At 42.0% G+C, this 27738-nt stretch overlaps 2 protein-coding genes across 7 annotated transcripts; both read left to right on the top strand.

The window, feature by feature from the left end:
* Positions 1-526: 526 nt before the first annotated feature.
* On the top strand, positions 527-8154 carry LOC308380840 (protein tyrosine phosphatase type IVA 3-like). Of its 2 annotated transcripts, none has more exons than XM_080858271.1 (6): positions 527-667; positions 1278-1888; positions 2216-2308; positions 5245-5375; positions 6786-6860; positions 7116-8154. In XM_080858271.1, the coding sequence occupies exons 2-6, from the start codon at positions 1793-1795 to the stop codon at positions 7231-7233; spliced, it is 513 nt and encodes a 170-aa protein (XP_080714397.1). In that variant the 5' UTR covers positions 527-667; positions 1278-1792; the 3' UTR covers positions 7234-8154. The 2 variants fall into 2 exon arrangements, with proteins under 2 accessions (XP_080714397.1, XP_080714398.1); XM_080858272.1 differs by having other exon boundaries at positions 610-765.
* A 738-nt stretch (positions 8155-8892) lies between these two features.
* Positions 8893-21157, top strand: csnk2a1 (casein kinase 2, alpha 1 polypeptide). Of its 5 annotated transcripts, none has more exons than XM_080857655.1 (16): positions 8893-8955; positions 10745-10837; positions 10947-11015; positions 11246-11371; positions 11481-11592; positions 11717-11818; positions 11964-12071; positions 12294-12344; positions 15216-15275; positions 15590-15673; positions 15951-16061; positions 17303-17404; positions 17513-17613; positions 18459-18607; positions 18965-19054; positions 20677-21157. In XM_080857655.1, exons 4-16 carry the CDS (start codon positions 11271-11273, stop codon positions 20793-20795), a joined length of 1290 nt encoding a protein of 429 aa, XP_080713781.1. In that variant the 5' UTR covers positions 8893-8955; positions 10745-10837; positions 10947-11015; positions 11246-11270; the 3' UTR covers positions 20796-21157. The 5 variants fall into 5 exon arrangements, with proteins under 5 accessions (XP_080713781.1, XP_080713779.1, XP_080713783.1 ...); XM_080857653.1 differs by having other exon boundaries at positions 10944-11015; XM_080857656.1 differs by having other exon boundaries at positions 8936-9073.
* Positions 21158-27738: the final 6581 nt, after the last annotated feature.

Here is a 27738-nt window from a genome sequence, read left to right as displayed (position 1 = left end):
AAGGCCTACTCCTAGTGGACAAGACAATGTACCTGCAGGCTATATGCAGTATATAAACGCAGTGACTACCCAGTTGATTAACTGCTCACTACGCTGAGCACATTTTACAAACAATGCATAATTTCTTTGACTTTTACTTCCCTAGTTTCGCATGTAAATGCCTTGAATTGAGGTAGTCTATAGACTGCTATAGTGACCTGTAGCCTATGTGGACATTTGGCACATAAAGTGATCTTCTCCGTTTAAATCTAACCAATAGGCCTACCTTCTACCTCATTGGTCTCAGTAGCCGACAACAACATGTGGATTAAGTACATTCTGACCCCATATCATATGGAGTATATTCTTGGCATTGACAATGAGCAGTTTTGCTCATCTTCACGGTAGCTTGCAACGTTACCTATTTGGCTTAGTTGCTGGGCTATTTTTATAGTGGGGCCGGGAGAGAGGGAGGGGCTGCTCTACTCGCAGCCTAAGAGCATTAAGTGTGCATTTGTTTGTGACATTAGCATTTGAGTGCTGTCAGTGTCATATGGCAAGCCAAGGCAGCTTCAACTGGTTCAGAGCAGAGACAGTTATTAGTATTAACCATAGCGTCCGTTTACAGGGCTCTATTCCTTCTGAAGAGTTGTTCATAATCCTGAACGGAGCACAGCTCAACACCAAGGTAAGAGCCACAGGGAAAGAGGACCGAGGAAAGACAAGTGGGTGTTTGGAGAAGCAGTGGATATTCCAGTGTACTCCCGTCAGATAATTAACAAGTTGGTGAGTGGATATAGCCTATCTGCGGATGTTCGACGCGGAGCAAGGGGCAATCCTGTCACTCTTATGTGTCTAGCAAGTAACTCGTCTACACGAAAGGCTACAAGTTCGTGGCGGTTGAGTTGATTAAGTTTGATATAATTTAGTTTACGTAGTTTTTCTCCACCTGAAGACATGTGTCTGAGAGGTTTGCGCAGTTGAGCGACATGTGGGCTCCCTCTGGAACGTTTCATGTTGTTGTGTATCGGGGACGTCTCCTTGTCATTTGTAGTCATATGCACATCTCTATTTACGTCGATCCCTAACAGAAGTAAAATACTTTTTGAAATATTTGTTGTAGGTTACTTGTTATTGGAATTCCGACTTTTCTAGCTATAGGATGACTGTTTATGTTATATGTATTGTTATGGAACCCAAAGAATATAGCATTTTCGACAGATTGTATATTTAGGATTAGAATGTGTGGAGTGTATTCATGCTCATTCCTAACTGGATTCTCTCTTCACGCTTTACAGTATTGTATCCCAGCATTGTTGATGGAGTTCTTGCAAAGGAGCGGAGATTACTGCCACGCCCAACATCTCATTGCTTAGGCCACAGGGCAGAATGCCTATCTCTGCCCTTTGAATGCCCAAAGTAATACCAGCCTGCCCACACAGTTGTCCTTCTGGCTGGCAACCGCAAAGCAGACCAATGGGTTAAGGAGAGACTGGGCCCAGGACAGTGTCACCTAACGAGCACTCTACTCCCCATTTCCCTTCCTCTCAGCTCTTCTCACACAGCTGTACCACAGAGACCAACCGCGTTCTGGTCCTGCTGGCCGCAGACTACTGGGGGCTGATGGTCCGAGGGTTATTTTTTTTTGTTGGGTCTGAGTGGCTGCTGTCTGGAGAATATTGCGGAGCTTTGATAGCCGGGAGGAGTACTCAGCTGTTTGCAAGCGCACAGCGGTGTCTTGTTTGGTTCTTTGGAGGCTGGCCCAGCCTGGGTGTGTATTTCTCCAGGAGGTGAGCTTCAGGGTCTGGCCAGGATGAACCGGCCAGCCCCCGTCGAGCTCAGCTACAAAACTATGCGCTTCCTCATCACACACAACCCAACCGACGCCACCCTCAGCACGTTCATCGAGGTGAGGTGGTCATGCACAACAAGACAGCAATGTCAGTCCAAACCATAGACTCAGAACTTCAGCTTTGAATCATTTTCATTTATAGTGTCATGTCATGAAAAGCATGTTCACCATATTGTTGCGATCACCTAAAATGTTGTCAGGTCAGATGTGTTGCATGAATTAATTTAAAGTTTAAAAGTCTAACATTGGTAAACACCATGCACATACATACACTGTTTCAGGAACTGTAGTTTACCAGTTACACCGCTCCAAAGGTGCTACAGATGCCTTTCACAGTTGGCTTCAATGACCTGAGAAAATCTGCTTTCATTTTCTGTTTTACAGGACTTGAAGAAGTATGGTGCAACAACAGTTGTGAGAGTGTGTGAGGTCACCTATGACAAAACCCCCCTGGAGAAGGATGGGATTACCGTGATGGTAAAGGACTGCCCGCCCACCCAAGTTCCTACTGTATATGTCACAGGATGCTCTCTCAGTACACCGCATTGGTTTGGAGGTTATTTCATACACATGGTTTATAGGAACACTGGAGGTTTTGGCACTCTGGTCTGCTCTACTGCTTTACTCAAACTCACATTTGAGAGATTTGTAAACTAATGTCGAGGTTGATGAGGTATTTTCTCCAAAATGACATTGCCGTGATCCCATACCCATCATTTGTGTCTTATCCTTACTGCTCTGAGGGATGCCCTGCAGCTACTGTATGAGGAAGTGCATGTGTGTGCAGGCGTCTCTCAAACATGCACTTATAGGCAGATTTAACATTTTTAGGAAACAAGTCAATACTTTCACTGTTTATGAAATGGCACTCCTGTTATTGTCCAGAGGTGAACCCCAGAGGTGAATACTTTACGAACATGGGCACATTATCCTGTGACATGGGCTCTTTCATCAGAATTATGGAGTTTCCATGGTGATGGATTGGGATTGCTTTTTGGTTTCCAGGGATTTGTTTGCAACAATGGAAGCTCTGTATTGGTGTCCCCTTTGATGTGTATGCAGAAGTTAGCCGCCAGAGTAAGCAGTGTAGAGAGATGACACTCTGGACATTCCCGTCCCATGTCCCCCTGTTTACTGTCAAATGTTCCTTCTCTGTGTCCAAGAGTCACATGTGTTTTCAATTTGGCTTATCAACATGTCCCCTGTTGCCATGGGCGCTAGAGTGTTTGACAAGGGGGCTTGGTCACTCCCCTCCATGCTTTAGTTCTGCCACTTGAAAATGAACAGGCTGCCTCTCTCTAGTGTATAGTGTTAAGGTCAGGTTAGAGGTCGGAGTTTGACCGGTAATGATGAAAACTAGAACTTAGGTTGGTGGTTAAGAATTTGTGGTATAAGTTTGTGTTCTCACGGTCTCACGGTAATGTTTATGCTTATTGACTTGCACAGTTTGTGGAAAGGGTGATTGAGAACTCTCAAGACTTGGAACTTAGTTCCCTGCATGGTTTCAGCTAATTCTGCCGAGCTGATGACTGACTTCACAGCTTCATCCATAGCCACCTCTTACCTTAACACTACCAAGAAAGGCCTCCCTAATGCAACTCAACTTGCCACTTTGGCTGCCAATCTGCCACCTGTGGCTTTACCTGGCACACTTGAAGGTTCTAGTTGGCAGCTGTCATTTGTGGAGGGTTGCTAAGCCATGCTGGGCACCTATGAATAGTGCTGTGGTAGTATTTCAGATGTGTGCAGTCACATCATCCATTGCACTCCTGCAGAGATGGAAAAGAAATGGAGGTGTGAGGTTTGTAAGTGAAGTGTTAGTTGACAGGAAACAGGTGTTGCAAACCTCCCTCTGACCACTGTAGTGTCAGGTCGCTGGAAGAAAATACAGGTATGTGTTTCAAAGTCAGTGGACGTTTGCCACAATTAGACCATGGCAGTAGTGCAATCATCCATCTACGGCGGCAGTGCAGACTCCACATGTCCTAGAGGGTCCTCTGGGAATGAATAGCTTACGGTTAACATTCCAGACAGGACCAAGGCCTGTTAACCTCTTAGTGGATTTAAATGTTATATTTAACCTGAAGAGATTCTTGACTGCCTCAGCTGGAGGAGATGGTTCTTATGATGGTTGTTTGTGGTTCCCCTTCCCTAATTAAGTCAGAGGTTAAGCTAATATGGCTTCTGAATGGAGAGGGTGGTAGAATGTCTACTTGTTGTTGGAAGTAGGTCAGTTTATGAAATTCTTTGTATAACAATAGAAGCTAAATGGAAAGACATTCAAAATCAGCTTTGTTGTGCTGTCGCAGACATTCGGTTATAGCCAATCTGTCTTAAAAATCCACACCGAAGTCTAACACAATGGTGGCACCTAGTGGGTCTGACTGTTAGCTTTCTCTGGCTTATGATGGTTTAGGATAAAGGCCATCACACTATCACAGCAGAGAGATTACACAACACTTAAGCATTTCAGCAGTTAATAACACTGTATATAATACTTTGAGGCAGGACTGTTTATATTAAGGTCCTATTTGGAAAATGTGGAATTGAGTTAGTTAAACGGAAATGACAGTTTTCAAATAAAACTACTCCTCACTGCAACATTTTAGCCTGCATGACTGACAGAAAGATGTTGTCTGAGACAATGAAACAACAACTCTGTAAATGTTGTATCAACTTCTTGCATTTGGTTGTGTCTCATTTATCTGACACATCCCTATGTAATGTGAACCAAACAGGAAATACAGTCAGTTATTGTAACACAGACTAAAACTGGCCATTGGGGCAGCATCTGAATATTCTTAGAATAACCATGAGACTAAGAATGGACATGCAGACTATCATAACACAAGTGGCTTACTAACTAGGCAGACCTACGAGTCTTGTAACTGGAAACCAGAAGTAAATAACCCCTTGAATCAGTTCATGATTTCATGATTTGTTGCACCTGTACTTTAACATGCAGAGGGCGTAGTACTGAGGATGTGAATGGTGACACATAGTACAGTCCAAGCAAAGTCTGCTTCACTCCTAGTGCCCATGGCGTTGCCATGGTAATGGCCTGAAGTTCAAGGCAAGCATATGATCTGTCTCATGCGGTCTTCATTTGTACCCTTGCCTATATGCTCCTGCATGTACCTACATATTCAGTCAGTTGAGTGCACGCACACTTTGCCTCTGCTCAGACAAACCCATGTACTCTTGGATGAAAAATCCGATCTCCTTTTAGGATGTGATTCTTTTGACAAACACAATCATTCAAATTCAAATCTGGCACATATCAATAAATGAGATAATATTAATTGGTAAATACAGCTTCATCAGGCTTCAGTGTCATCCTCTTAGTCTCTCTCTTTAGAGATGACGCAGGCTGGAGTAGCCGCTCACTGTCCCGGTCTCTGTCTCCTTTGCAGGATTGGCCCTTTGATGATGGGGCGCCACCACCCACTAAGATAGTGGATGACTGGCTGACCTTGCTGAAGAACAAGTTCTGTGAGGATCCTGGCTGCTGTGTGGCTGTGCACTGTGTAGCTGGACTGGGTCGGTGAGTAGGACCTCATCAAGCTGCAGGACCGAGACTCACTGAGAATTATTTGTACACTTTAGCATGGAAACATACATTTGTGTATGTGTATGTGACTTCACAAAATTCTGCCGTGCAGTGAAGTAGTCTTGAAGTAATTTGAAAGGTTTCTCAGCTGAAAGGCAGTGTTTGCTACTGGAAGGCACATCTGAAAGGCGCTGGAGCATTTGTAAGGCTGGTAAGCCCCCCAGTCCTTAGCAGTCCGTGTCCTCTGCACATGAAAATGTGACCAGACGGTCAGTAAGTGGGAGCTTTCAGATCCGATCAGGGTTGAGCCCATCCATTGGTGGTGTTAAGCTGAAGGATACCTTCTCTCCTGGGCCCCTCAACTGACCCCTGACCCCTTCCCTCTGACTGGTGAAGCACCAGACTTGCTGACATACTTCTGGCCTCCCCAGGGAAAGCTTGACAAGGTGCCAGTGTTTGTTTTAGTCCGTACAGTTTGTTTTGGTATTTATATGAAGAGATCATGTTGGTCTTCTGTGTTGTCCTCAGAAAATTATTTCATATGGGGATGGGGGTCTTCCTGTCTCATTTTGGGGGGACTTGGGTTGCATCACAATCCATTATTTGCACTAATCCTTTAAGAGGGAGTTTCTTGAGCCCTATGTTACCAGTGTACTTCTTTTTTAAATTTGGTATAAAATGCAGTACAAAGGCCCTTTCAGTATGTCATGTAAATGGCAGAAAGTTTCCAAGGCAAAAACATTTGCTTATTTATATCAGAAAAGTTTGTTGATGGTGGTTAAATTAGAGACAGTATGCATGTTTTTATAGGTAACTAGTATTGGTATCCTCTTCTAATTAATTATCAAAAGGAAATAATCATGTGAAGGACAGATAAACACACCTGTCATTCAGACTAGCTGTCTAGGCTATGCACTATGCAGTTCCATGGTCTTGGTAGAACCACCCCAGGAAAATGTAAAAAATAAAAAAGCTTTCACAGCAGGACATTGCCAACTTGGAATATAGCCAAAAGACATGAGTTAGCACTTTTATCTGTGACAACTTTGCTGTTGTTGGAGTTTGTAAGAATTGTGCATGCCTTAAAACCACTTAATAGCGCACCACTGCAGTCTCTGTCTTTGCTGCAATGGCTTAACTAGTAGCCCTGAGTTGGACCTAGGGATGAAGAATGTGCAGAAAAGATTAAAGCCCTTGTCCAGGCATTAGATGCATCTGTTGCAGCAGTATTGGGTTCAGTGCATTCCTTGGAGAGTGTTTGGATGGGCAGGGGAGAACCATTTTGAATCCATTCCCACACACGTACACTAGGTGGTACACTTTTCCTGGAAATGTTTTGCACTGGGAGAACATGGGCTGGTCTTTCTCAGCTGTGTGTCTTACAGCTAATTCTGTTCTCTGCAGAGCTCCCGTAATGGTTGCCCTGGCACTGATCGAGAGCGGGATGAAATATGAGGATGCCGTTCAGTTCATTCGACAGTGAGTCAATCTTCAGATTGCTCCAGGGATGTGTCTGTCTGTCTATCTGTCTATCTGTCTATCTGTCTATCTGTCTGTCTGTCTGTCTGTCTGTCTGTCTGTCTCTCTCTCTCTCGCTCTCTCTCTCTCTCCCTATCTCTTGCTATCTTTATTTCTTTATTTATGCAACATACTGAGTCCATGGTAAAATGTAATTCATGTATTGTACATCACAGAGCAGTTATTTGTGTGCTGTTTTTTTGTTTGTACCAACAGGAAGCGCCGAGGAGCCATCAATAGCAAACAGCTGACTTACTTAGAGAAGCACAGGTCCAAGCAGAGACTGCGCTTCAAAGAGCCTCACAACCACAAGAACAAATGCTCCATCATGTAAACCCAGGACTCCCAGCCAGCACTGTGAAATAGACAGATGGTTAGGCCACAAGATCAGTGTATTTAACTCTGGACATGACATTAAGAGACTGAACATCCCCTCTGGTTTTACTATGGGATAACTGATTCACTGGGACTTCACTGGGCTGCTACGGACAAGCCACCACAATGTAGTTGAACAACATAAACTCTTTTTTTTAAGGATACACACACCCACATAGTCATCTTGAAACTCCAGATCAATGCTGTTTGGTGGTGCACAAATCCAAAGCCAATTTCAGCCATCATTGTCATAACTGCTGACTGCAATAGCCATCTTAAAATCTGTTAAATTGGAGCCAAGAAATCACAGAGATGACACTAAATGGTTATTTATATTTTTGTCTCAAGGCTAATTTACGACTCTGATATGGTCAATGTATTTTCACATCACAGTGCTGGTCAATTATGCTTTGTTGTTTGTTTTTGATGTAATTTTGCTGTTTCACATTGTCACACCCATAGCCCCCTTTCTACAACACCATTGAAACCATTACGTGGGGAGAAAGGGTGGTGAATCCTTAAACAAAGCATTGTGATAATATAAAACATTGTGATAATATAATACTCTGGGAAATGGGATGCCATGCCACTAGCTGCTTCTAGAAGAAATGTGGGGGTGACCTGGTATGAGTTTGTAATGATTGGGATGAAAGAAGGTCTCTGAGAGCCACTGATATGAGTTATGCTGCTCTGTACTCACATGGGTCCCCTTGTTTGTGTGTGTGTGTGTGTGTGAAGAGCGTCACAATGCTGTGAGGCTTGAATTGGGACAACAACTCATTCTATGGGATTCTGCATGTCAGTCTGACCTCTGAAATAAAGGCCACACAATGGTTTGTCCGCAGTGAATGAAGTTGACATAATAAAGTATTTAAAAATGTGTTGTCACCTGGAATTGGCAGAGGTGAAAGCAAATCGTATAGCTACAAACATATTAACCACTGAAACCTGAACCTCTTCATGTCACAGAAGCGAAGTGTAAGCACATGCATTCACAGTTGCAAGTGTTCAAGCTGACAAGTGTAAATAGTATAAGCGTGAAGAGGATGCTGCTTAATTTTATCTTACGCTTAATCATTTTTTTAAATAATGTTCTTTGAATTACAGTCAAACAAAACATGCTGGGCCATCATAATGACCACAGCTCCTGTTTGAGCCATACAGGTTCAAGCCAAGTCTATTTCTCTACTACTGTTGTGAGAACACTGAATTGTGTCAAAGGGTTATGTGCTTTGGTTGTGACTTTAGTGTACATTTCATCAACTTAAGTGAAGTGTACACAGCCAAGAGGGTAAACACTTTACAGTCTATGCTTCTGTGTGTGCCTGTCATTTTGGCAGTTGAACTAGAAACTGACATGATTTGCTAGAAAATTTTCACTCTTACTGTGCTGATTTGAAAGCGTTATATGTCCATATAACACGACTTCTACAGGTAATTGTAGAGAGAAAAAAGTTTGATCTCGTACTCAAATAGACCTCTGAACATTTCATAGCTGTTTCAAGCAAATCATCCGCAGCCAGATGTATTAAGGTCCATAACCCTCTGGTCAAGACTTTTTTTTGAAGGCCAAAAAGGAAATACCGGAAATGCTACCGCGTACACCAAGCAGGCTAACCCTAGCCTGTGGTATCGTCTACATCTGGGGTCCGCCATATTGTCAGCCGGGAGAGGCCGAGAGGTAATGTGGTCTGAAATCCTAAACCGTGAAGCGCTTTTAAAACCCTCTGGGTTGTATGTTTATAACGACACACGTTCCGAATCCATATTTAGTAGTTGAATGAAGTGAACGATATAGCGTAAGTATATTTGAACAACTGGCTAACTAAGCTAGCTAGCGATAGCTAACAAAATTCTAGACGATGGAGCCATTGCTTGCTAGCTAACGTTAGCTGTCTCATTCCGGGCAATTGTAAGTAAGCCAGATGTCATACGAAAGCTGCTCTGATGTAACGCAAATATTCGTTTTGTGAAGTAGGAGTTCTTAATTGTGTGAATGGGTATTTGCGCGTTTTCCGATTGACTCTTGGTTATTTTAATAGTATTCATGTTTCTTCATAGCGTACAATGCTAGCTAGCTATACCTTGCTGGCTAACTCTTCCTAGTCTAGCGCTAACGCTAGTGTGCCAGGCTTCCACCGGCTTTGATGTAGTGTCAGCACGACATTATAAACATTTGAGACATTCAGAAAGACTGACACAAATATAAATATTTCTTAAGCTTCCGGCTTTTTGTCGTAGACCCGGTTAATATCCAAAATCACTAATATCACTGGAATTGTTTATCCAAGGTATGGTTAAGGCGTGGCAGTCCGTTTTTACCTACAGTAGCTTGGTGGCTTAACCTATGCTATTCCGTCAGCTAACGTATAAAATAAAATAGCCAAACGGATTACCGATAGCTAGCTGCCAAACGGTAGGTAACCAAGTAACGTGTGGCTAGCGAACATAGAAACGGTACCGACAATTATCTTCTTTTTTAATTGCGTTGGCTCACTGTGCGCGTTATTTTTATCAATGCGGGTTTAAAGGTTTTGTTGCTGGATTTTTCCTAATTTAAGGCCAACGCCTCTGTCTTCACAATATTAACGTTAACTAGCCGGCTGACGTACGTTGTCTGTGCCACCTTGCTATCTACTGAAAAGCTAGTAGAAAGGAATACCGCTACGTCAAATATAATGTAGTTATAAATGATGTGGTTGCTAACGATGCTTTATGCTGTAAATACCTAGTTATGTTATTGTTAAGTGACCGGCACCTCTCCTGATCCTTATGGACATGTTTGACAGCAGTTCTTTCCGCAGTGTTGAATACTTGCAAGCTAGCTAGCATAGCCAGCTAGCCAACGTTAGCTGGGCAACTAAGTTACTTAGAATTTCCGTGGTCCCGTCTCACGTCAAGATTTGTTATTATAAGGTTTTGACTTTGGATTTAAAAAAGCGGTTTATGCTTACTCTAGTAAGCTGGTAGATCACAATTCAGACCTACAAGTTCAGAGTTGCCCACTGCACTGAATCGAGTTAACATTGGTAAGGGGACTTTGTATAATTTTAGAGAAACTATACAAATATATTTGTGAACATGCATATTTGGATGCTTGTAGGTACTTTTAGTTAATTCATTTTCCATTAGTGGAAATATGTTAGCGGAAGCTGCTTGGCTTGATGATTTTAGACATCTAGAACAGAACCTCCTTTTGAGGGCTTCCATCAGGTCTAGATGTACTTAACTTGCCTTTGTCAGTAAAATACCTTTGCCAGTACCCCATAGCAAAACCATAAATGCACAGAATAACTCGCATCGATTTAGAGTTCACACACTTCATCGGTTTGTGTTATTTCCACTTAGTTGGGTAACTATGGCAGCAAAGCTTGACAAGTCACTTAACTAGCCACGATTAGTGTTGTGCATTTCAAAAAAAGAGGGTCTGTATACTCTTTATGTTTTAATATTATTCTGTATTGCTCCAGGTACCCAGGAGTGAAAGAAGTGATGACTGGTTCAAGTACTAAGCCTTGTGCCTAGACTGTTTGGATGTCCTCTTTTGTATCAAACAAGATCAGGTGTGCATCTTCACATGGCTCATAAATTACATGTTTAAATATATGGCTGTGCAAGTGTATGGTATTCATTTAGCTTTGGACTTTAATATTGTGTTTTTCATTCCAGTAGCCTATGCGACTTCATAAAGCCATCTCATCTGCACCACCTCCCATCAGTTGATCAGAGGACATTGCCAAGGTAAAGCTGACTCACCCTAAATGGTTTCAGTGTTGTTGCAAAAGTGATGGCTAGTAAAGGGACATAACATGATATGTATAAGTAAAATTAGGTTTGTTTTTTTGTTTTGAATTATTATTTAAATGTCTTGGAGTGGTGTTCTGTTTTCGATTTGTAAGCACTCTGGGGGTATCGGAGTTAATATTTAGTTCAACTGTGTATTTAACTGCAATGCCTTCTCTCACTCTTAGGAGCTTGTGAAATCTCGAGTGGAACATGTCCGGCCCTGTGCCCAGCCGCTCCCGAGTGTACCCTGATGTAAATACACAGAGGCCCCGGGAGTACTGGGATTATGAGTCCCATGTGGTGGAATGGGGGTATGCAGCAGCACCTCACCATTAATCTTCTTTTTAATTAAGCTCTGATATCATGTTATAGCACTTGAAATTGCTGTTTTATGAGATCTAATTTTGTTTTGCTCCGCAGGAACCAAGATGACTACCAGCTGGTGCGAAAGCTTGGCCGTGGAAAATACAGTGAAGTGTTTGAGGCTATAAACATTACAAACAATGAGAAGGTTGTAGTCAAAATTCTCAAGGTAGGCCTCTGCTTTAGACATGTTCTGTGCTGTGCTGAATGTAGTTTGTTTCCAGTTTATCATTGCTATTGTGTTTGTGCTTTACTCTCAGCACTATTTTTACCTTTGTGATTTTCTCCTGTAGCCAGTAAAAAAGAAGAAAATCAAGCGTGAAATAAAAATTCTTGAGAACTTACGGGGAGGTCCCAACATCATCACTCTTTTAGACATTGTCAAGGATCCTGTGGTGGGTACCTGGATGTTTCATGTCTTCCTTAATCTGTAGTGATTTTCAAAAGTGTGGGATGTAACAGTTATACTTTAAGCTATATTTCCACTCTGATAGCTTAAAATTTCTTGAAGTACAATCTGCTTCAACTTTCCTCTAGCAGAAATCTGGCCTTAAACAAAAATGGTCCTCAAATATTGTGCACCAATGTATAAGAAGTCCTCTCATGTGTCTCGCGTCTTCTGAGCCTGCCTTATTCTCCATTCTCTGGGTCTGGCTTTTTCTTTCCTACTTTCATCACTCTCTCAGTCTTTACTTCGGGGTAGTACCGTTCATAATCAACTTATGTATGTAGAACTTTGTGTAGAATGCTCAGTAGCAACCTTTAAGTGTTGAGTTCTGTGATTTTTGCATGTCCATGTACAATATATATAGTTTAGTGTTTGTATAAAGATTCGTTAACCATTTTTTTTGTTCTTCCCAAACCCTATAGTCCCGAACTCCAGCCCTGGTTTTTGAGCATGTGAACAACACAGACTTTAAGGTAAGAGCCAATTACATGTTGTGCAGTGCATTCTGGATGATTACTGGACCAATGTTTGTATGTAATGAGCTCACTAAGGATGTTATGATACAGGTATTGTAAGCTTGGTCCAATTATGTCTTTGAAGTAATTGTTTGTTTTGTTTTCTGTGCTTATAACACATAGCACCAACTGTAGACGCCAGGGTTTTGAGCCCTCCAAAAACTCAAAAATGTCATAAGTTCAGTGCCTACGTCATCACCTCTGGAAATTTGGCAAACTCATTTGTTAAACATTTTTAACCATAACCATAAAAACAAGCGCTTCTTCGACTATACTATACAGTGTTTCCCCTAGGTTTACCACTTTGGGGGGGGAGGAGAGATGGTTGCGGCCTAAAATTCCTGATTTTGCGGGAGCTTCCCACTTTTGGGGGGGATAAGCACCTACATAAAACCTATTTGTTTTCCTGTGACCCAGCAAAACTAGGGGGGTCTGGGGGCATGCTCCCCCATAAGATTTTTTTGAAAATAACCTTTTAAATAGTGTCCTCTAGTGGGTTTTAGGAAGAGAAATTAACACATTTAGATTTAAAATATGGCACAAATTAAAACATATTGAAGACATCCGCTGAGATTTTGTTTTGGATGTGTGTGAAGCAGGAGCACCCTGACCTGGGAGAGAAAGCTTAGGAGCAGCTACTACCCTTTGCCTCCTCATATTTATGTGAGGCCTCCTTCTCTGCAATGACTGTGATCAAAACAAAGCAGAGAAACAGACTGTGCCTGGAGAAGAGCTTAATCACAGCAGTTGCCTCCCTTTTGTTTTTTAAATAACCTTTTAAATAGTGTCCTCTAGTGGGTTTTAGGAAGAGAAATTAACAAATGTAGATTTTAAATATGGCTCAAAAATAAACATATTGAAGACATCTGCTGAGTAAGGTGCTCATTATAGTTAATGTCAGATATCCTCTGTTCAATTCTCAAACTCTCCCTCACTATATGACTTTTTTGATCGAGCAATATTCCATGACACCTGATACGATGCCAACGTGACCGTTTCAGAGTACTTCGTAAATTTCCCAAAAAGCAGAGTCTGTTTCTCTGACTGACGTATCAAAGTAAGTACCTTGTGCTTGTCCATCTCTGTGCCTTTAGGAACTCCTGGGCTATGTTAGCATTGTGTGTGGAGAGACTGCGCTCCAAGTTCAAGGGTTTAAAATGCGACGGTGACGTCTGCATATTAAGCAGAGGGGTTTTCCATTTCGCTCCGCAAATATTCCTTCTATTCAGGCCAGAACGTCCGATGTTCATCTTCATATTTTGGTTTAGCTTTACGCTTTGCTGGATCCATGTCATTCTTTCAGTAGCTACTGCTAGTCTGGCTAGTAACTCTCTGAGACTGGGTGCACACATTAGAATGTTTCATGTTCGGAACATTAACGTTACTTGAAGACATCTCTCAAGATCGAGTGATTACAAAATAAACATGACTAAATACCCCATTCAAATCGGACACTATTTCCAAATATATTGCCAAATATATTTGTTTTACAATATGAAAATTCTGTACAACAAGAGAAAAGTCAGTGAACACTCGAGCTATCTTCAAACAGAAAGTAACGTGTGCGCATCGGGGCAGAACTTTGCCTTGCGCGGATACAGAGAGCAGAGGACAATTGTAAACCCGCGATCATCTAGTGACAAAAATGACATGCCGTCGTGCAAATAAGATTAATAACACAAGGCTATTTATTGTGTTTAATTAAAGAACAAGCTATAGACCTGTTCTATAGGAAAGGTATCCTTAAATGACTTCCGTTGTGATCTGGCGCTTTTTAGAAAATAAAATTGAGCAAAGTTAACTTGACCTTCCAGGGGGGGCGGGGGGTGCCGTTGGGGGGGTGGGGCGCCTCCCTTATACAATGGTAGGGGAAACACTGCTATATCTAAAAACTTCAGCATTTCACGAAGCTAAGTGACAAGGCACAGGTTTTTGAATGGCCTAAGTAAGCAAGGTAACGAGATTTGAACTGTGCTTTAGTTGTTACCTAAATGAGTTGCCTCTATAGTTTTAGACAAAATATGAGCTTTTAAAAAGCTTTTCGCAAAATGATCTAGGCCTATGTGATTCATTTCGATTTATTAATCACAAGGATGTTCATTCGATAACTTTTTGAAACGCTTGTCAGCCATGATAATAACTCACATTTTATGTCAGACCAATGGGCTACCCTGCTACCAAGACTTTGAAACTAGTAGGTATTACAGATGGCCCCTGGAATGGCCCATAATGTATTACCAGGAGGAACCATTCAAAAACATTGGTATCAAACGCACAAATTAAGATCATATGATCTTTTGAAACCTTTTGTCGAGCAGTAAGAAAAATGTAATTGCGCTTGCCTAAATTTTGAATGAGGATTGTTGACTTGCCTCCCAAAAAATGTGCTCTCAGCTATTGATAACTTGTGTATTTAGCAGTATCCACAACAATTTCGGACACCTTGTTCGCTTGTATTGATTTTCTATATCACATGCAGTCCTATTGAAGAAGTCTACACTACTTATTTAAGCTCTCAAGCTAGTTATTGCCGACACTAAATGTTTTTCGTGGGAACAAAAGTTCACTCAGGCTTAAGCATAACTTAACTGAGGCATATCTCATTTCGAATTGGTTGCCGCCGAACAGTCAGCTCATTGCCATAAAGTTGCCTGGACTTAACTTTCTTCTGACGCCCACACCACCAACATCATGGTGCTGCTCACCGCAGGACCACATAGAAAATGTATGACTTCTGGCCGCTTTGATACTTTTGGTGTGAACATGCAGTTAGCCATGTCTCAGTCAATTCTTCAGGATTTATTCATTGTGTTTTTTTTCCCCCTGCAGCAATTGTATCAAACGTTATCGGACTACGACATTCGTTTCTACATGTATGAAATCTTAAAGGTATGACTATACTATACTATAACATACAACCAAATACTACGGTATGCTGTCTTTCATACTTGGACCAGTTTTGTACAGAAACAAAGTTTGGCATCGAGTTTGTGTGAAAAGACTGAGGCAATACCGTATTAGTTTCCTCAGGGTTTTATTTTTTTCGATTATGAGAGAATTCCTAAACTTTCTGGTGTATTATGTGTGATATTAAATTAGTTGTTATTGTTGTGACATTAAATTAGTTGTTGTTGTGATATTAAATGAGTTGCTATGGTTGTGATATTAAATTAGTTGTTATTGTTGTGATGTCTGATGTACAGGCCCTGGATTACTGTCATAGTATGGGGATCATGCACAGAGATGTGAAACCACACAATGTCATGATCGATCATGAGCACAGAAAGGTAATCATCAATCTACAGAGTTTAAAATGACAATGTTCACTGATACATCATTAAAGTCTGTCAGTGTTAATTGATAGTTTTAATGCTGTGTGTAGGATGACATGACATTTATTGTACAGTCGATTTGAGATTTTCTCCATATAATCTTTTGTATAGGTTATTACGTAAATGTTTTCATTTTGCCATATGTATAGATTACGAGCACTTGATTCATCCCTCAATCCTGTTGCTTTCCATCTTAAATTATGGCCTAACAGCAGTGATGTGTTTTCCTCAGCTTCGACTGATTGATTGGGGCTTGGCAGAATTCTACCACCCAAACCAAGAGTACAATGTGCGGGTGGCATCTAGGTACTTCAAAGGTCCTGAGCTTCTTGTGGACTACCAGGTGAGACTGTGTGTGTTACTAACTACCAGGCAAAAATAAATGCATTTCCCTGTAGAAATGTAGTAAAATCAATGTATAAACAGTAGTCAGGAAATGACGGGAGTCTAATTCTGCCTGAATTAAGTAATGGTGAATATTTGCATGTTCTGAACTGTTTTTGGCCGCACAGTTCATTTATGTTCGCTACTTTCATAGGTTTAACTACTGTCAGCTGCAGTTTTTGTTGCTTTTTAAAGGCAGTCCATCTGCAACTGGAAGATCATCATGTCCAGGCCTACTGTAGTTGACCAATATTTCAACTATGGTAGGCTTTGACATGGCTATGGTAATTTGGTAACATCATTTATTAAGCCCTCCTTTGTTCGTTTTGCAACCTTACTCTATGTGATAATATTCAGTGTGTTGGACACATCAGCACAGCATACATGCCACAAGCACATGGTTATTCACCCAAACCATGTTTAGCTGCTGTTGACCAACACACAGAATTCCGTGGCATGCCCAGTCGCTGCCCTTTTGGGTGGCCCAGTCGCTGCCCTTTTGGGTGGCCCAGTCGGTGCTCTTAAGGGTGGCCCAGTCGGTGCCCTTAGGGGTGGCCCAGTCGGCCCCCTTAGGGGTGGCCCAGTCGCTGCCCTTAGGGGTGGCCCAGTCGGTGGTCTTAGGGGTGGCCCAGTCGCTGCCCTTAGGGGTGGCCCAGTCGGTGGTCTTAGGGGTGGCCCAGTCGGTGTATTGTGAATCATTAGCCTACCGGAATACCTGTAGACTCATGTCATCATATTGAAACAAGAAGGCTTCCTAATAGGAGAGCTTATTTCCACACCCCTTGCCCCTTCATTTCATTTCAGTTTCTTCTGTGTTTCAACAACAAAGCGTTTACTTGATGTACTGCATAGGTAAAGATGGCTTCTTTTAAAGGGTGACATGTAGATTATATACATTTGAAAGGGATAAACTAGATAAGTAAAAAATAGTAGGCCTACCTGAATGTATATAACTACTAAATGAGAGCCTTTGACCAGAATTCATCACTATGTGAAATGTCTTAATGTCTTTGCTATGTGTTTAGGTTAATAAACGAATAGGCCTATATATCATTATTGGATTTTTAAATCCTAAATTGAAACTTCGGTATCGGTCTTAAAGATCTTGTATCCGTTGTCCTCTACTGTACATTTTGTAATGTTCTCTCTGTTATGACTGCCTTTGTGATGAATGAAGTTTCCCCCTTTCTTCATGTCTAGATGTATGACTACAGTTTGGATATGTGGAGTCTAGGGTGTATGCTGGCCAGTATGATTTTCCGCAAAGAGCCGTTTTTCCACGGACATGACAATTATGATCAGGTATGAGGTGTCTTTGGTTTCTGCTGCACTGTTGATACTTTTGCTTTGTCTTCATTGAACTTGCCTGATGTTGTTGTCTGATTTATGTCCATGCCCCTTTCATCCCAGCTGGTCCGCATTGCAAAGGTGCTGGGCACTGAGGACCTGTATGACTACATTGACAAATACAACATTGAGTTAGACCCTCGCTTTAATGACATTCTGGGCAGGTAAGAGTTGGTTATAGTACTGGAAGTTTGTTTGTCGTGCGTGTAACAGGGTTTAAAGTTAACGCCTGCCACCGGCCAAATGTGAGTTAATTTGTGAAGTGGTGGGTGAATTTGACCAACCTTCTAGTTTGGGGGGTGGGTAAACATAGGGGGTATTTAACAAACATAACTGATGCCATTGAACCGTTCTGTGAAAGTCGAACCAGTCGTCAGGCAGCCTACCTAAATAATGTTGTTACTTATTAGCTGTCAGGTAAAAGTCAGCTATGTTTTCTCCTCCATATTGACCAATCAGAGTAAGGTTTGGTGTCTGACCACCAATTTGATTGGCTGATAAGGAGGCACTCTCTGACTTTGAGAGTACAGCTAGAGAGGGAGTGCGAGGGGCCGTGTGTGTGAGATTGTTAAAGTTCTGAGTCTAAAATTTATTTTTGTGCTTTTGAGGCGTGTGTATGGTGCGATGCAGAGCGAATTCAAATGTGAATTGATATTAAAATAATACCTTTTTATGGGAGACAATGTCTAGGCCTACTTGTTTTGTTTTTGGTTCGTTTGTTTAAGCAAAACGAACATTACACAGAAGTTAATTACACACAAATGTGTGATATAAGAATGGTGGCTTGAAAAAACAATCGGAGTGGCTGGTAGACCACTAGTTGGTGGGAGAAACAATTGTAGTGAGTAAAATGCTGGTAATTATTCTGCTCAATATTAGTATGCTCAAGTTGTGTTCCCTCAACTCATTGAAGACTTCCAAGGGCATTTCCATGATTTTGAATAGACATTGTTCGTTTAACCTGCAGCCCTTGAGCTTTGCTCTGATATTGCTGGTGTGTTTGTGGCAGGCACTCGCGCAAGAGATGGGAACGCTTTGTGCACAGTGAGAACCAGCATCTGGTGAGCACTGAGGCCCTGGACTTCCTTGACAAGCTCCTACGCTACGACCACCAAGCGCGCCTCACGGCCAGAGAGGCTATGGATCATCCCTACTTCTGTACGCTTCTTTCTTTCTCTTTTTTGGTTTTCTTTCATCTGTATTTTTTTTTTTTAGCTTATGTCAGCACCTTATTAAAGCTGTGCCGGCACTTTTTAAGTCTTAAATGAAAAGAAGTTGTCTTAGAAATAAAGAGAGACAATCTGTTTTCTCAGACCCATATTAAGACTAACTGCCAACTAACAATTTGTGTAAATTGCTTTTTATTTGGTGTGTAGTATTCACATTGAAAGGAGGGGCAGAATCCAAGGTAGTTCAGTGGAATTGGCATTAGCCTTAGACTTGAGACGCGGTTGTGGAAGGCTAGGACGACTGTGACTGCTTCTGACCACTGTTTCTGTGCTCGACTGTTTGCAGACCCTATAGTGAAGGACCAGGGGCGGGGTGCTGCCACAACCAACCTGGCAGCCGGCTCCACTCCAGTCAGCTCCTCCAGTATGATGGCCGGTGAGTGTGATGACTTATCAGAGCACTGGACTGGTTAAGACCAGGGCTCGAAATTAACTTTTTGGCTTACCAGCCAACATGGCTAGTAGATGAAAAAATGTACCAGCCAATCATATTTTTTACCAGCCAAAATTAAACCTGCCATTTCAGACCTACTCTGACATTGTTTGATATAAACAATCTTTACCTATGATTTTAATATCATTGTTAATCACTCTCAGAATGGATTAAAAGAAATCAGCCAATATTGCCCAATTGGCTGGTGACAGCCGCAACACGTGCTGTATCATGCTGTACCCGGGAATCCTTAAAGGCCCTCCTTCACGATACGTTAATTATTTAATTAACTTTTGCATGACCACAATTTTTTAAAGCACATTCAAGAGTTGGCTATTAAAAATGTACTTCAGATGAATTAATTTCACCTCATAAGAAGCGCTGCATTAGTTCTACTAAAAAATCTAAATTAAGCTTTTAAATGACACCTATATGATAGATAAATATTGTCCAACTAACACTACAGTATAGATATTCAAAAGCTTATTATACTATAGTCTTACTGATCTTACAAAAAAGCGCATTGAAAAAACAGAGGGAAGGCAAACAGTACCTCTGCTTCACTGAGGGGGGCGTGCGAGAGCCCACCGGTCGGGGATAAGCTTATTCAGCCATTGCTCTTCTAAGCTTATACTACCACCGTCAACGTATTTCAGCCACTGCCGTGGCTCCCCATTATTTGCAATGAGCCACCTACTGCAACATGCCCTTTGTGTAGCTGTAGCTGCTTTTGTGGCTGTTGTTTCTTCCTCCCTAGATGTTCTCTGCACCTTTGCTTGAGTTGATGCAACGGCAATGGTCAACGAAGTTTCAACTTTTGATTCGCGCTCAAAATATTAGAACTTTATAACCTTTGTATTCGCCGGCAAAGTATTAGAACTTTGTATTCGCTGCCAAAATATTAGAACATTGTATTCGTGCGCAAATTGTTATTGTTGTATTCAAATTCTAAGAACTTTGTTACCCTTTCCCTTCTCCCACTTTTCGTGTTGCCGTTGCAAGCTATTTTTAACCATGATGGGCACAATAGTTGGGAGATTTGCTCCGCAATGTCACTCGCCAAGTGGCGGGGCATCGGAGACAATTTAGTCGCCAGCCCAAAAATCTACACGCCATTGGCGCTTGGCGGGTGCCAATTTGGAGCCCTGGTTAAGACCATCATAAAGGATGTGCCAGTCGTCATGCTTTTTCTTCAGCCTCTCTTTCAATCTCTGTCGATCAGTGGGAGTGTGATGTATGGATCAATCTCTGACTATCCAGTGTTATAAAATGCACTTTTCTGGATGTTTTTGTTGATATTCTGTCTCTCACTGTTAAAATAGACCTACCTTTACAATTATAGATCACACATTTCTTTGCAAGTGGGCAAACTTGTGAAATCGGCAGGGGTTCAAATACTTATTTTCCCCCACTGTATCAGTGGGAGTGTGATGTATGGATCAGCCTCTGTCTTTAGGTGGGAGTGTGATGTATGAATCAGCCTCTGTCTATATCAGTGGGAGTGTGATGTATGAATCAGGTAATGGCCCCTCTCTGTGCTAACCTGGACGTTTGTCTTTCCTCAGGCATCACCTCCATGACCTCCACCACACAACCCATGGCCAACATCGCTGGCTCTCCTGTGATCTCCACCCCCAACACGCTCGCTACACAGGTCCCTGCTGCCGCCGGAGCGCAGCCCTGAGGGGAACCTCCCTCCCTCCCCACAGACACCCACCCTCCAACCTCGCAATCTCATCTCTTAACCTCTGAACCCCCCTAGGCACACGGACTGGCCCAGGCTCCCCTTTTGATTATGTTGAAATTTCCCCTGAATTAGTGTTCCTTAGCGTCACCCTCCCCTCCGTTCAGTTGTACCCAGGATGTGGACTCAGAAGAAACATGCTGCTGCACCCTCCTGGATGGGTTAGAGTTCTGGGCACTCACTCTCACAAAGACTCTAGGAACTCAAGTCCTATGTAGACATGGCGAAGGATAATAACGACTCTAGGAACGCAAGTCCAATGTAGACCTGACGAAGGATAATAAAATTAATTTTTATATGTCCCAGACGTTCGTTCTTGTCTGCACCTAGGTGAATCCTCTGTTTTTTGTTTTTGTTTGTTTGTTTTGTTTTGTTTTTCTTTTCTCCTGTAGAGTTTCTATTGGGCGTTTCTACACTGTGAACCTGGACAAAAGCGCACATACCACTGAACAGGAAGTGTCCCTCCCAGGCTCCAGTAGTGTGCACACCTGTGGCCCTGCAGCAGGAACAAGCACACCTGGACGGAGGCCTGGCGATGCTGTCCACTTACTGTCAAAACGTGTTTGCCCACTGCTGGGCTCACAGGGTCAATAATATGCCAATTTTTGTGTTCCTTTCACCATTGGTGTGTATGTCTATGGGAGCGTGTGTGTGTGTGTGTGTGTGTGTTTTCTTTTTAAGGTTTTAAGATGATATTTGTTACCTTTTTTTTTTTTTTTTTTTTTATAGAGAGGATGCAATCCAGTGCTAAACATTTTCTCTCAGTGTGAGAAATAAACCCTTAAGGAGGTGAAGCACCCTTTTACAATTTGCATGTGGTGTATTTACTGTAAACTGCACAGAATGACCGACTGAACTAACGACACAAGCAACTCTGTAGGTATTAAACTCCAGTGCTACTACATGCTTATGCTTTCTATAGGTTATTATTCATTTAAATGGTTCTTAAATTGTACTTATTTTGGTCTTGTAATTTGTGAAATATTTGATGTGGAAGAGTAGTATTCTAGAATGGACTGAACAAAGGTTCAACCTGCCTGTGATCAGTGTGAGAATTGAAAAGCTAATGAAATAACTTAATGTATTGTAAATTAAATCATTTAAGGTTTGCAATAGATCTTTTGCAGTTAAAATATTTTCTTGTTTTATAAATCATTTCAATGAAAAATATATTGTTTTAAGAAAATAACTGTCTTGATTTTTCCACTGAATCAAACCATTTCAAAAAAAGTCAAAATTGGATTATCTCTCATCTGATGTACCTGGCATTGGGAACCATGTCTCTGATGGGTCAGTCCTGTCGAAGTTCTCAGGAAGAAAATGTCATTAATATGCCAACTTAAAAGACGATGGTAGTTATACGTACATCGTAGAGATTTGAAATTTACATTACAGTGGTACAAGATTATTAGTGTACTCCAACATGCTTACTGAGAGCATCTCCAAATGCTAGTTACTCTACTGACATCTAGTGGTTAAAATCAAGCACTAGTATGTTAAACTAAAACTAGAGGTTACAGGGATTGTAATAGTCAAGACATTTTGATTCTTAAGAGAAAAAGAAAAGAGGGTTCAACATAATGCTGTTGTAGGTGTGTATAACAACAGGCTACAGGAGTTTTATAGTTGTTCCAATAGGTTTGAACAGATGTAGGTGTAGTTGGTACAAGTGATACGGTGAGCTACGTGGTGGTTTTTTCACCCCGTGGGTCCTGTACAAGTGATACGGTGAGCTACGTGGTGTGCCCCCGTGGGTCCTGTACAAGTGATACGGTGAGCTACGTGGTGTGCCCCCGTGGGTCCTGTACAAGTGATACGGTGAGCTACGTGGTGTGCCCCCGTGGGTCCTGTACAAGTGATACGGTGAGCTACGTGGTGTGCCCCCGTGGGTCCTGTACAAGTGATACGGTGAGCTACGTGGTGTGCCCCCGTGGGTCCTGTATGTACTCTCTTGATCTGGGATGAATGTTGGTTGTGAAATGGAATCTGATGAGTCCCAAGAAAGGCCCTCATCATCATGGGACTGGTGTGATAAACCACACTTGATCTGTGCTGCAGCAGGCCTTGAGTTTTAATGCACTATGAGCTCACAACACTTCAACTGCTTTTCTTAACAAATGGCTGCAATGTTTTTCTTGTTTTTTAAATGTTTACAAAAGTAACAAACAGTCATTCGTTACCTCTGAAAGAGATGTGCATTTCTCTTCACATTGCCCAAAGTTACATGGTGTACAAAAGCCTTCTCACAAGTCTACATATTCATCTCCGGCTACTCAGAGGGGCACACATCTGTGCAGGCCAAGCAGTAAGTGCCAGTGGCTCATACTTCTGACCAGACCTCAACTCCTATATCCCTTCCCTGCAGTTTAGAGGAAGATTGATTCCAAATCCACTTGTTCTACATTGTTCAACTTTATCTGTAAAGTACGTATAGTTGAACTGAAGTCCTGTGTTTTGGTGGAAGAGTAAGGAACTGTTGCATGGAATAATAATTTTTAGGCTAAAGTAGGAATGTTCTATGGATGAAGGAAATGCCCAGTGGATGTGAGTCCGTGTTCTACTGTTGGCTTTAGTGTGGAGGTGAGAGAAGCACCATCTCAACAGGCCCATGAGCCCCCTATGCATTCATCACTTTCTGCCGTCAACAACACAATACTGTTAAGGACTTTTATACTGTTTGCATTATCTCATGCATTGCTTCATTTATTAAAGGTTTAAAATCTGCTGAGGGCCCATTTCCCCAGGGCATAACAAAATAAAGATTTCTTCACTGAGAAAAGAAGCTCTTCCAGATTTTCACATTTTGCTTCAGCACTCTGCCTATTGTCTTTAGGTCAGAACTGACTCCATTGCCCTGGCTCTATCACGTGCTCTCCTGAACCACATGAAAGAGTACCATGCCATGTGACTCTTTCATGCTTTTGGTCTGGGCTGAGGCTGCTCCAGTTTTGATATAGATGTGCTATTGATCAGCCTGTTGTGAGCTGGGCCTGGGCAGCAGCAGGCCACCAGGGAGCTCCTGTGTTCCCGTGTCCTCAGGCCATTGTGCTGTGGGGGGGAACAGAGGCCCTTTCTCACCCAGCTGCCCCCAGACTTTGACCAGAGAGAGGGCCAGAGGCATGGACACTCATGCGTCTCCTGGCCTGGTGGCCGTGCACCTGTCATTCAGGATGAATGGAGAGTGGAGCCCCTTGTTTCCGCCTGCTGCCTCCTTCCACTGATAAAGGGTCTCGTCTTACATAGTGGGAAGAATGGCATCGGCTCGCAGTGGTGATGCTGTCGAAAGCCGTTAGAACATCAGACATTTACTTGAATGGAGCTTTATGTTGTGAGTTGTGTATACAGAAGTGCAGTGCCTTGTGACTTTATAAGCATCCTAGAAGCAAGACTTGAAGAGAAGTCACCACCATTCATCTCTAACCCAGAACACACCTCCAGTATTGCACCAGAGACTACACCCTGAGAAAGGGCTTGATGTTCTGCAGGGGACTGGTGATGACTGCACAAACACATGGGTGGATGGGTTGGTCCTCAACAAGTAGTCATTATCTGAGCGTAACCCTAGCAGCTCCTATGTGAGGCCATTGTCCTAGGCAGCCCCATGTGAGGAAAGGGCACCAGGTATAAAACCTTCAGAGACTCAGGACTCGGCCTATTTCTGAATGCAGTATGTCTTGGCTATTTGCACCCAACATGGAGAGGTAAGCAGCTGATTTATGTTATCCCCAAGATGATTGGGGAACATGTTTTATATTTCACTATATTTTGGAAGAGAATGTTCATCTCTCCAAGTCCATTCTTTAGTGAGCACAAAATTAATTTAATTTTTTTTTTCAATCAAGGATTTCACTATTTGTGCTGCCATTTCTGCTTCTTATAACAGTAGCCACCTCTGCAACAATTAACCGTTAAGTATTTCCTGTTTTTAAATTTGTTGAAGCATATTTTAAAGTATTAAAACCTGGCCTATAACTTCATTTCTATTGAAACTCACAGCGTTCTCAGCTACTACAGACAAAGGGGATGAGTTGCCTAACTTTTTAAATGGTAAGTTTTTCTCTTATTTTCCTTTTCTTTTTTTTTGTCTTTCTATTTCTGCCTTCCTGCCTGACTGTCTGTTTGTCATTTTTATATTTCGGCAGTTTGCAAAAAAAACTCACTATCTAGTCAATTCTAGTCCTCCATGCTATTAACACTCATTACTTCGCATTAGATGCCTTTCAGATGAATCAACCTTCTGAGCACAACCCAGAGGAATTCAAAGGTTTCTATCTCTACTCTACCTTTACAAGCATGCATGTCATTTTTGGAAAGTGGGATTATTAATCCTGTCGTAAAGCTTCAGACTGGTGGGATTATTAATCCTGTCATAAGGGTTCAGACTGGACTTCCTAATAGCATGGCCACAGGCTGTACTGGGCAGAGGGAGGAAGTTCCATGGCTCTCTATTGGTTAACTACAGTAACTTTCCTCACCCATATAAACTTCTGCTGTTCTCCAAATGCATTATGACTTCTGCTACCCTTTAGGTCTATTGGTCACCCCTACAACCTCAGCTGCACCTACAGGTCGGTATAGCATTTGTTAGTGATGATATTTGAATTCAGTAGGAAATTATTTTATCTTAACATGTTAACACAGAATCCTTACTTGAAGGTATGACATGAGATACAGTGCCCATCTTACTGTAGCATATGTTATTGTAGAGATTGTGTCAACAGTCTGCACAACTCCAGGTCCAGTAGATGACTCCACTGGTATGTAGAACCTGAATACCCAAATCAGTGTTGATTGACATTTGAAAGTGTTGTGAAGGTGTAATTTTTTTTCTTCTAATCCCCATTTTCAGAGATTTCTAATACCACTCCAGAAAAGACCTCACCTGTTCTGACAGGTCAGTGTGAAAAAGGGTATCATTATAATAAGAAGAAAAAAAGACTGATCGACTGACTCACTGAATGAATATGTCTTTTATCATGCAGATATTATTGAGGCAATGTCCCAAGAAAGCAGCAACTCTGTTGAGGCAATAGGTAGGTGTTAATTATAATACAAATGTGACCACAGTATATAAGTGAGCATTAGTTACATTAATTACTGTTATTGATCATTATTGTGCTTCTGTCTGTTCCCATAGATGCCAGAGAGTTCAGCATATCAGCAGAAAGCAGAGGTTTATATCCACCTTCATTTTAGTGGTTAGGCTACCGTGTTCACCGCTAATCTCATGTGGTGTATAGATAGGCTACAGTGTTCACTGCTAATCTTGTGTGGTGTATAGGCTACAGTGTTCAATTCTAATCTCATGTGGTGTATAGATATAGCCTGGGTGCCATCCGTTTGTACGCGTTCCACTGATCTAACTAAACTAAACTTTTGTTTAGCTTGATCAGTGGAACGCGTACAAACGGATGGCACCCAGGCTAGTATAGATAGGCTACAGTGTTCAATTCTAATCTCATGTGGTGTAAAGATAGGCTACAGTGTTCAATTCTAATCTCATGTGGTGTATAGGCTACAGTGTTCGGGGCCCAGTGTTCTGAAAGCCTGATATTCCGAAATCTCAATTTTCCGAAAAATAGTCAGAAATATCCTTACTCCGACAAAATTAAACACTCTGTTCCGAAATGCCATTGTTCCGACCAGTAGTGCCGGATTCATGTTTGTGGTGGCAAAAGGTGTGTGCGCAAGGTGAATAATGCAAAAGGCCAGCTCACTGGCATGATTGCTGCAGTCCGTTGGAATTTTCATGTTTTACACACAGGGATGCTGGAAGTACAGGCTCACGAGTTTAATGACTGTTTAATGTTATACCAAAATCTAGGCCTATGCATGCGCTGTGTTTGGGAGTGTTCACTGCTAATCTCATGTGTTGTATACTAGTGGGATTGGTGTGGTAACAGCTATTTTTAGTGGACATCCCTGCTCTGTCTCTTATTGAATGAACCTGTGGACTCTCTGTGTCTCTCTACTAGAGGACGGTGGCTTTAGGAGATCAAGGACAAGGAGCAGACAGAAAGGTAGATGAACTTTATGATCTGAATTCAAAATAATCTTGAGTCTTCAGCCTTTCTATTCTAAGTCTTATAAGACACTAGGGCTGTGTCAAATGAAGGGAAAGCACTGGTATATGGGATCTTTAACACTAAACTAGTGTTGTGAAATGAATAATTAGGGCAACATGACTAACACTACATTTCCATTCATTTCTTTACAGACATTCCTGCACGCCAAGACATCAACTATTCTGGTAAAAGACCCACGTTACATCTTTAATAAATGCTGAATATGGAACTGGTGTATTTGAATATCTGACACATTCTCCTGTTGTTCCACGTGTTGTGTGTGTTGTTGAGACACATTCTCCTGTTGTTCCACGTGTTGTGTGTGTTCTTGAGACACATTCTCCTGTTGTTCCATGTGTTGTGTGTGTTCTTGAGACACATTCTCCTGTTGTTCCACGTGTTGTGTGTGTTCTTGAGACACATTCTCCTGTTGTTCCATGTGTTGTGTGTGTTGTTGAGACACATTCTCCTGTTGTTCCATGTGTTGTGTGTGTTCTTGAGACACATTCTCCTGTTGTTCCACGTGTTGTGTGTGTTGTTGAGACACATTCTCCTGTTGTTCCACGTGTTGTGTGTGTTCTTGAGACACATTCTCCTGTTGTTCCATGTGTTGTGTGTGTTCTTGAGACACATTCTCCTGTTGTTCCATGTGTTGTGTGTGTTGTTGAGCAGACAGTGCTGAAAACAGTGCTCAGATGGTGATTGTGCAGGAGAAGAAGGACGTGGTTGAAGACAAGCGTCCTGTAGAGAGACCAGGTGGGTGCTTGCCTCCTGAGAGTTGGCAGTCTGATACTGATAAAAGCACAACTGCATTTGGA

This window comes from Sprattus sprattus (assembly GCF_963457725.1).
Source record: "Sprattus sprattus genome assembly, chromosome: 19".
Classification (NCBI taxonomy): domain Eukaryota; kingdom Metazoa; phylum Chordata; class Actinopteri; order Clupeiformes; family Clupeidae; genus Sprattus; species Sprattus sprattus.
Note: the sequence above shows the minus strand (reverse complement) of the source record. Positions and strands in the feature narration are given on the sequence as shown.

Excerpts from the sequence above, each read along its gene's own strand:
- csnk2a1 (XM_080857655.1), top strand. The coding sequence starts at position 11,271 with ATGTCCGGCCCTGTGCCCAGCCGCTCCCGAGTGTACCCTGATGTAAAT. Across the intron at positions 12,072-12,293 it reads CCTTATTCTCCATTCTCTGG|TCCCGAACTCCAGCCCTGGT; the intron begins GTCTGGCTTTTT and ends CAAACCCTATAG. Across the intron at positions 15,674-15,950 it reads TCGATCATGAGCACAGAAAG|CTTCGACTGATTGATTGGGG; the intron begins GTAATCATCAAT and ends TGTTTTCCTCAG.
- LOC308380840 (XM_080858271.1), top strand. The coding sequence starts at position 1,793 with ATGAACCGGCCAGCCCCCGTCGAGCTCAGCTACAAAACTATGCGCTTC. Across the intron at positions 2,309-5,244 it reads AGGATGGGATTACCGTGATG|GATTGGCCCTTTGATGATGG; the intron begins GTAAAGGACTGC and ends TCTCCTTTGCAG. Across the intron at positions 6,861-7,115 it reads GCCGTTCAGTTCATTCGACA|GAAGCGCCGAGGAGCCATCA; the intron begins GTGAGTCAATCT and ends TTGTACCAACAG.